The 9,785-nt window shown below is 38.3% G+C and overlaps 1 protein-coding gene across 1 annotated transcript; it reads right to left on the reverse strand.

Annotated features, from left to right (window-relative positions):
• Window positions 1–2,657: 2,657 nt before the first annotated feature.
• On the reverse strand, window positions 2,658–6,592 carry LOC120108702. Its single transcript, XM_039122384.1, has 6 exons — window positions 6,236–6,592; window positions 4,832–4,972; window positions 3,576–3,659; window positions 3,329–3,454; window positions 3,110–3,214; window positions 2,658–2,992 (listed from the first exon to the last, which is right to left on the reverse strand). The coding sequence occupies exons 1-6, from the start codon at window positions 6,348–6,350 to the stop codon at window positions 2,928–2,930; spliced, it is 636 nt and encodes a 211-aa protein (XP_038978312.1). The 5' UTR covers window positions 6,351–6,592; the 3' UTR covers window positions 2,658–2,927.
• Window positions 6,593–9,785: the final 3,193 nt, after the last annotated feature.

Raw genomic sequence — 9,785 nt, forward strand, 5'->3', positions numbered from 1 at the left:
AACCCCTGTAGCATGCCTTTCATCAAACATCCTGCTAACATCTCAATTGCCATCACCAGCGTTGAGCGAAAAGGTATCACTCGTACTTGTAGCCTCATCCTTGAAGCCTTGGTAATTTCAGTAAAGGTGGGCCTATGTTTGAGTTTGGGATCTTGCATTCTGGACATACAATCAAGCCTTTGCTAGTACCAGCACGAGTATAAACACTTCGTGGGAAGACCACTCTGGAGGTCTCACCTGAAAAAATCACATGTTTGTGCCTTATTCTTTATACAATTTTTTCTTTTCTGATTTTGTTGGCTGCAACCACATTCATAGTGTGTGAGCTACCGTTGTAGCAAAAAAAAAAAAAAAAAAAAAAACTTCTTAAAGCTTTTGGTGGTTACCGTATGGTGACTTGACTAAATCAATCTCTCTCGGTAGAAGTATTTCTACGAATATAACAAAAATAGTGTCAAAATGGAGGTGGAGCCCATCCAAGAGTCTCCATTATATATAATAGTAGAGATGAGATTAATATAAATCAGGTGTTCTACCAAAAAAAAAAAAATTGTCAAGGTTCTAGAGAAGAATACCTCCTTTTTCATAGCTTGGAGTAGCATGAATAGTAGAGGCTTAGATATATGCTAAGCGTGCGGGCAGCATGAACTAAGAACTATCCCACATGTGGCCCAAGATCAATATTGGAACGTCATGCAACTTGGGCCAGATTTACTAGGCCCAACCCAATTCATCTCATAGTTTAGGTGATTAGGTCTAAAGAATCAGATGCATGCCAAGGTCGAACCTTCCTAATTTGCTTTTCTCGAAGGCAATCATATTTTTATGGCTTTGCTACTGTCGACCACCTATTTTGATATGAGTTAAAGATCATATCGGAAAATAAACCAATTTAAGATGTTATCGTACAATTGCCCATGGAAGAAGGTTCTAGTCGGTTTCTTCGAATACTTAAAGAATTGCGCCTATAAAAGAAGTGGAGAAGAAAGAAAAAAGATATATGTTTACTATCGTCATACTTTATTATGAATTCCTTTGCTAAAGTATTGGAATATAGTCAAAGTTCTTTATTAATGAAGATATGTTCCAATCATAAAAGGAATTAGTTCTTACTTTGTGACTCTGCTTGAATTTTACATTAATCCTCAAGCATCAACTGAGAATTTTTGACACTGTGGAACATAGTGTGACATCATATACATTGTGATTGGCCCTCATCAAATTATACGAGAACTATACGTTAAACAACTGATCAAGTTCTTGCGCTAAAAAAATTGAGCAATTAATCAATTTCTTGCTGAGTTAGATCAATGATAACAAAGTACAGCTTTCTCCCTCTCCCCCCTCCCCTCCCTCTTCTTCTCTGTGTATGTGTGTGTTCCGAAATAAACCAAGCCGGATTCTTCTGCCATAAGTCATAACATTTTGCACTAAAATCACAATCATCAATATTTATCCATCTCTTCAAAATCAAGCTAAATGACCAAGATGCATGAAACATATTTGAATACACAACTCACTCCCATTTGCTTTGATTATAACATGATTCCATGCTAGCAAGACCGTGATTCCATTAGTTAAAATTGCAAGCTTATTACTAGCATCCATGGTCTGCTGAACCGGCCTGTTCAACACATACCATACCGGTACCGACCCTACCAGTACGGTACATCCATGTAAAACGGTTCGGGGCCGGAACTGAGTGGGGAAGAAGAAAGAAGAGAAAGAGGAGAAGAGGAAGAAAGAGGAAGAAAGAGGAGGAAAGAAGAGGAAGAAAGAAGAGGAAGAAGAGGAAGAAGAAGAGGAAGAAGAGAAGAAGAAGAAGACGGTTCGACGTACCTCGGGCTGATCCCCTCCCGAGCATCCCGACACGCGCATGGCCCTTCCAACGGTTCCTTCCTTACGGGAGAAGGGGGGAAGGAGAGGAGAAGAGAGGGAAGAGGGGAAGAAAGGAGAGGAGGAGAGAGTTTGGGAAGGAGGAAGAAGAACAGAAAGAAAAAAAAGAATAGAAAAAAAAAATCTTTTCGCGTGCAGGGCAGCCCGTCTGCGCAGGCGCTAGCGGAGAATCGCTCGTGCCTGCGCACGATTCCACATGCAGGAACCTCGCTCCCGCACGGTTCTCCGCACTCGCACTGTTTTTCGCTTGAGGTGGCGATCCCACGCGGGGCCGCATAGACATTTAATGTTGTGGCTAAATTGCGGATGCACGCGTGCCTTTTTTTTTTTTTGGTTTTGGTTCGGCACCAATTTCAATCGGTACTGGAGCCCACCGGTACATCGGTTTTATCCGCTCGGATACTGTTAGCATCACTTGCTCTCGTAGAATATTTCATGCCTTCTGCATGGAGGATTCAGTAAATGATGGCTTGCCATAGGTAGAGTACACTACGAGACAAAACAGCTTTTTGCCTCATCCTTAATAAGATCTTGGGAAATATTACAGTTTTTCTTGGAAAGCAAGATGAAGATTGTTGTTTATGTTTCATGATACTTATTTGCCTTTAGTTCTTTTCTGGGGTTCAAAAATGAAGCCTTTTGTGCTACCTGAAAAATGAAGCTTTTGCCCGGGTTAGCGTTAACATAAACACTTACTAATATGTTCATCATTTTATATGACTCCATGCTAATGCTGAAGACAAATCCAATATCAACTGAAAGGCTACATGGCGAACTCCATGTTTTATTAAATATACATATATCCATATTCAAATCATTATTCCTATCCAAAAATTTGGATCAATGAAACACAAGACCTCCAAATTCATCAGTGTATGGTTCACTGCAGCTGTTATTTGCATAAAATCTCCAATAAGTAAACAAAATGAACAGTGGTGTAAATCTAATCTAAAGACAAACATCTTATGAATGCTATCTATATATCAGTGGAAGAATCCCATCTCTGACGCTCTGACTTCCATCTATGTTGCTCAAACAATGATGAGAGAAATCATCAATATGAACAACCATAGTAAGTTGTTTGGTGCAAAGGAATCTGTCGAGTAAACACAATAAAATGTTCCATTTAATGTGTCACTTGATTTTAAAATGTCAGACTAGTAACTTGATAAGGAATTAAACAATATCAGCTTAATTACAAGATTTCTTTTACCTCCAGCAAATGAACTGCCATTGTCTGATAGACTAGGTGGAGAAGATGGGGTTGTGGCATTCGACAATGTGATGCCTAACTCTGCGCAATCTGCCCCAAGAGAACCTGCAACACCCCATTATTGTTTTTTAAGATCACAGTTATTTAAAAGACAAAGCTGATCTTTTGTCCCATTTATTTATTTTAATCTGTTGTTATCTTTCATGGTGATGTTCTTACAGTCTCTATAACATGGGAAGCTGGTTATGTTCAGAAGGTTGCTGAAACCCTCCTCGCATTCACATCGGTGCTCGAAAGTCGATGTCTTTACGCACTTCCCCCCTCCACAATAAGACCAGAAGCATGCTATTGGAAATAAAGAGGAAAAAAACAACCATTATGATGCATATATTCAATGTTGAAGTAATATTAAGATTGCATATATTTAGAAAATATCAAAACAAACGCAGAAGATGGTGATACTTACAGTCAAAGATGGAGGTATTTGGTGGAGGGGCTGGTGAGGGTGCTGGAGCTTCTGAATGGTTGGAGCAAGAGTAATTGATGCTACCTGGAAGCAGCACTTATAATTCAGAATTAAAATCATAAAGAAAAGCTATGCTTAGGAATTTAATAGAATTATTTAACTATTTGACATTTATTGTATTATTTAACTATTTAACTATTTATATCCTCAGTTGATTGAGAAAATTATATCTCTCAACTCTTTAGCTTAGTAATGTCTTCTGGCTCAAGTGAAACCTTAATTACTTGGATAAATAGCAAGCAGATGGAAAAATACAAAAAATCAATATGAACCTGGGGAAAGGCTGGATGGAAAAATACTAATAGTTTTTATGAACTTTAGTTTTTGAGCAGAAACTAATATTGAATAAAAAGATGCCAACTGGTTGAGTTGAAGAAGTCTTTTATGTTGATACAAGAGAATAGTTCATGAGGCCTCTGTGCCACCTACCTACTCCTGAAGGAAAGTAATAATTAAATAAATGAGTAAATAAATAAACCATTGAAATTAAGATGATCAAAAGATATAGAATTATAGACAGAACATTTTCAGTTTAGTATTATCTGTGCATCCAAACAAGTGCTGATTCGGTTTAGCCGCCAAAGTTTCAGCTAAAAATTCAACCTTTGTGCAACTTATGATTACATCATTAACCCAAGACTTTTCATGCTATGCTTTTGAAGTCCAGAAGCAACAATTCACACTTCGCAGCTCTAATCAAGCACCAGTCTGCAACCCACAGACCAAAGAACCAATACACAGGTAGGAAAAAATTTGGTCTAGACTTGAACCTGAACCGAATTTAGATTGAGCCCAAATGAACCAGAATCTATGGATACTCTCCTTGCTTTCTTTTTTGACTTGCCCACAGCAAATCCTAACACAATTAAGTCTTGTAGTCCCCTTTTTTTTTTTTTTTGGCCTAGCTCTCAACTCACCTTTTGCTTGAGCCCCATTCACAGGTCTCTCAAGTCCTTGATATATTATATGACCTAGTCTTCTTCTTCTTATTTTCTTCTTTTTTTTTATAAAAGGATTATATGGCCCAGTCTAGGTTTCAACAAAACAATAGAACTCCCTTTGGTCAGGTTCCTAGATTCTGACCATGTTAATGGACTATACCTCTACATATATATCTAGATATATCTACACACACACACACACACACACACACACACACACACACAGAGAGAGAGAGAGAGAGAGAGAGCTCTTACAGTTTGGGATGACGCAGGGAGAGGAGGAGAAGTTGTAGAACTGAGACCAGCTGGGGTTGCACTCGCACAGGAACCCAAAAGTGTAGTTGAGTGATGGCTTGCAGGTTCCCTTCCCACACTCCACGTTATCACAGGTGGCATCTAGTGAATCACCAATACAAGCAAAACAAAACCCACAACGCACCAAAGAATTAATATATTAGAAGGTTTTACTTGGAAGTCTATAGTAGATCCAAGTGATCCAATGAAAAGATTTTAGAATAGAAAATTTAGATCATGTGAACTATACTTGAACATAAAAGTTCGAAAGAAACTTCAAGGGTGGGGAAGAAGGGAGGAGTCTCCTAAAAAGGGACCATTTTGGTGGCAGGAGATTGGATTCTAGAAATAAATAAGATCCTTCATGGCTCATGGGACGCACCATAGAGTGCTGTGCAGCCCTTGATGGCCGATATGAGAATATGGATGGCCATCAAACTAGATGGCCCACAAGCGCATATCATATCATATCATATATGACACAAGTTGTTTGATGGACGTTCATCTCCTGATGGTCGTGATTGAGAGTCGCACAATATTTTATGGTGTGCCACGTATAAGATCCATGTTCTTCTAAAAAACCTTTCATTGAAAAAACAACAACATAACCTACAGATGGAAGGAAGTCATGAAGAACATAAATAAACAAAAGAGTTATTAACTAGAAATTGGAAAAAAAAAAGGTTAACTGAACTTTACTTTGCAGAGAGGAATCAAAAGACCGAAAATTTGACTCAAATCATTCATGCAACAACATAAAACTTTACCCGGCAAAATTCAGAAGGTATCCATGTAGATTAAAGATCAAGTTCTATGGAGACATCAAAAATTTCAAAAAGGAATGTTCGAAGAAGTTTGGATTATTCAAGAACAATGGCATCATCTTCCATGGCAGAAAAGTTAATCACCAAACCTCACAACTAAAAGAAATGTTCAGAAAACTTTGACAGAAAAGCAGAATCCATTCAACTTTCCTTAACTGATCAAGCAAAGAATTTCAGAACGCCAGAAGAAGCATTATTTTATCAAAATCCCAAGTGCGGGCTCATCAAAAAAAAAAAAGGAAAAAAAAGGAGGGGAGCATAATCCCAAGTTATAAATAGATAAAAACCGAAAAAAAAAGACTTAGTTGAAGGTTCAACCAGTGGAATTGTTCACGCAGGTTGGTGCCAAAATGGAAATTGTGAGAGAAACCTATATGAGGAGAACAATAAGACATCCAAATTGGAGCATGATAAAAGAAAGTAAGGCTGTTTCAGATAGTTTTAAGCAACTTTGAATCCAATAGGAAAACATCAGCAAAATTAATACGACTAGGAACCAAAACTAGTTCAGAAAGGGAGGACAGAGAGATGAGAGCAGTACTGATAACAGGGGCAAGAAGAGGAGCCAGAAAGTCTCCTGCAGCTGCTCTCTGCAGCAAGATAGTGGTGGTGGCTTGGAGGGCCACCAAGACTAGGACTACTTCACGGCAGCCCATTTCTTGAGTTCAGATATTAATCAGAGTGAAGGAAAGAGAGGCAAAGAGGCGAGGTGGAAGGGACTTGGTGGTGGCTTGATAGAGGATTTATTAGACTTCGGAGCTGCTTGGAATTTGAATGCTAGATTAACTAAAATAAGAATTTGACCAAGGTGCGAAGATAGGCTAAAATTTGACCATATATATATTTTTTTGAAGTAAAAATTTGACCAAATGTTTCCTCTTTATTTTACCCCGTATGACTTGGAAACTTTTGGAGTGCCACTATTTTTGTTATCTCTAGATGTTCTATCTTTAAATATTCTAGAGGAAGGTTCGTCGAATCGGTACCGAAATCCATACTGATCGGCGACCGGTATGGTTTGATACCAGGTCTAACCGGACGGAACCGACCGGTATGGCTCCCCATGTCCACACATGTTTAGACCATAGGTCTCATAGATGGACTTCTAAAGCCTGGCTTTCCATGACCAACTCCAAGAGTTTTCATTATATATAATATTGTCATTTGTAAATCTATAAGAATCAAAAGTTATCATGGGCATGTAGTTAAACGTTACAGAAATTACATACCAACATAGCTGCTGGTAAACGTCACCTCTTACGGCGTGATCAGCCATAATAGGACCAAATTACTGCATCTCTCAACCACCTGTTAATTGAGAAAAGATGTGGTTCATCTTGCATGTCAGCCATTCTCATCTACACATGCACACCGATTTAACAAAGCTAAGGATTAAATTAAAACTTTGTAATCTAAACCATTTTGAAAAGAAATTTTCAGATTATTTTTTGATCTGGCATTCGAATGTTGAATCGAAGCTTCTCCGGTCCAATTAACAAGGCAAGACTATCTTTGTTTGCCATGTGTTCCAACCATAAGTCTATCATTTGATCAAGTCAATAATAATAAACAGGCGAGTGGAATGATGGATGAGAAGCCGTATGTCAAAACTATGGTTTTAGGTGACAAGCAGAAGTCAATAATACCGTCATTTGAGACCAAATGTTTCAAGAAGAGAAGCTTCTGAAGGACATATCAAAGTTCGTCTCTGAAGTTGAATTTTGGGACCTGATGTATGGACAACGGTCATTTTCTAAATTATAACAACCGTTTTCCAGGAGAAAAATACCAAGAGACTCGGCCATATTAGAACTTTCAATGCACTGCTGCTTCCATGCCACATGGAATAAGAAAATTGGCACTTTGTATCGCTAATTCCCCCTGAATTGAATCAATTCTATCATGCCAAATCCTGTCCCAAGAGGAAATGGATGAGTTTATTTATATTTGAGTTAGCTATCCATATGAAGATTGAAAAAGGTCTTAATCCCTGTCACTGCTGGATGTACATGTATTATGAAATGGTTTATGATGCTAGGTAATGGTGATCTAAGGCCTTGCTCAATCAGCAATTATTTTGTAATACATTGCGTGTTGATGATAGGCAATTACAACCTCTCCAATTTGATCTTAATGAAGTCCAATGCAATTTAGTTTGGCCAAACTGAAGCATGATCGAATTGATAAGTCTTATATTAGGGATCTACATGTAATCAACAAAACTCTTGGTCGATGCTCATGGGCAAGTATGCATCAGTGGGATCTCGATTCCTACTAATTAAGCCTAGTCTGCGAACTAAACAATACAAGATCCAATTGAACTTGACTAGTGGGGAAGCTCTTTTTATTTTTTTAGTTTTGAATGTGCGTAGGGAGATCAAGCGGAGTCCCACTCTTATGAAAAGCTAGGTGTTTATCAACTACAATCTAAAAACAGGCACTAAAGAAGGCAGCATATGGTATAGAGGTATCTTTCGGATGAGAATTAAAAGTCAGACACTATTTTCCTTTTTTTTTAGAGAAAATCGATATTCCAAATTTTCAAATGCATTTAGACAAAAAGGATGGTTTGAGCCTATTCCTGCATCCAATCACTTACCTCACAATTGTCTTCTGTTCAATTCATTTTTTTTGGATCCCATCCCTACTTAACAAATATATATATATATATATAAAGGCTCCCACTAACAAAGAATTGGAAGAAAATAAGATCACCTAGTCCTTCAAGTTCTATGAATTGGAGTGTAGAATCTGAAGGCTACCTTGAAAAATTCGGAACAACCAAATAATTTGAAGGAAGTTTTGATTGCTTTTTTAGACCAACTTGTCATCGAGGCCGCATGGGGAAGCATAAGGAGTGAAAAAAAACTGAATGGCTTCCATATTGACTGCTTATGATGTATACTTATTAAAGGTGAATCACACTTGTGGAAATGTTTCAAATACGTGTTTGACCCAAAGAAATCTAAATGGATTGAAGAAAACGGATTCCCAAATTTTTAAACCTCTTATGTTGTTATGATTTAATTTATCAAAAAATGTTATGCTTGAGACCACCATCCCAGAACGTGTTTCCTTTCATTGGTCGATCAAATTAGCTGTTGTGGATGCATTTTTGGTGGAGACATTATTACTAAAAAATGGATTGTGTAAATTAGTGAAATGATTTCAACCATTTCATCCACCTAGAAAGAGGCTCTACCAAGCACAAAAATATTCCATCTTTTAATATTGATGTCAACTAGCCAACCATGTCATTTCATGCTAGGTCATTGGATTGGGCTAGCTGATATGCTTTCCACAGACTTCAATTGGCTAGTGCAAAATTTAGTCTATGCTTGAGGCCAGACAAAATTCTTAATCTCCAAATCATATTTAGGTTTTGTATAATCACAATATTACTTTTTTTTTCTAAAGCGGGTGATTCACACTATTCTGGTATAAATACATCCAAAGAAATCAAAAAGCAGCATATTCCTAAATGCCTCTGGGGCAAGAGAACAATCTGTCCACAGTACATCGTTGGAATGATGGGCAACAAAGAAAGCCATCCAGTCCGTAGTTCCATTAGCTTTTCGGTAGATTTGCGTGACAATAGATAAGGTGCCTCCTCTCAAAAAGCTCCAAATGTCCTGTAACAAGGGATGGGCACCTACATCTCTAGCTTGCCCCTGTAGCCACGAGATCACTGTAGCAGAGTCGCCCTCCACAAGAATAGAATCAGCTCCCAATCTATGTTAAGCATAGCTAATACTTGCCCAAACGGCGCTCAATTCCACTCTAGGATCTAAGATATCAAAAATCGGAACACCACCTGCAGCGACATGTCTCGAATCTGGGCTTCTAATCACAAAATCCGTTCCACCTCTAGTGCTACCCTCTAGCAGCATATAGCCTCAAAGTTTACCTTGAGGAAGCTTGAGGGTACGGGCTTCCAAGATATGAACATCGTCCTAGATGCTACAAGAGCTGAGGAGGAGTCCTAAGCTATCAAAGGTACTCTATCAATGTGGAAGAGGGTTATCTCTGCAGCCTGAATAAGAGCCCTCTCTAATATGAGTCTCGGAGGCTGGTTGCTCTCCCCAAAAATC

This window comes from Phoenix dactylifera, unplaced genomic scaffold (genome assembly GCF_009389715.1).
Source record: "Phoenix dactylifera cultivar Barhee BC4 unplaced genomic scaffold, palm_55x_up_171113_PBpolish2nd_filt_p 001503F, whole genome shotgun sequence".
Classification (NCBI taxonomy): Eukaryota; Viridiplantae; Streptophyta; class Magnoliopsida; order Arecales; family Arecaceae; genus Phoenix; species Phoenix dactylifera.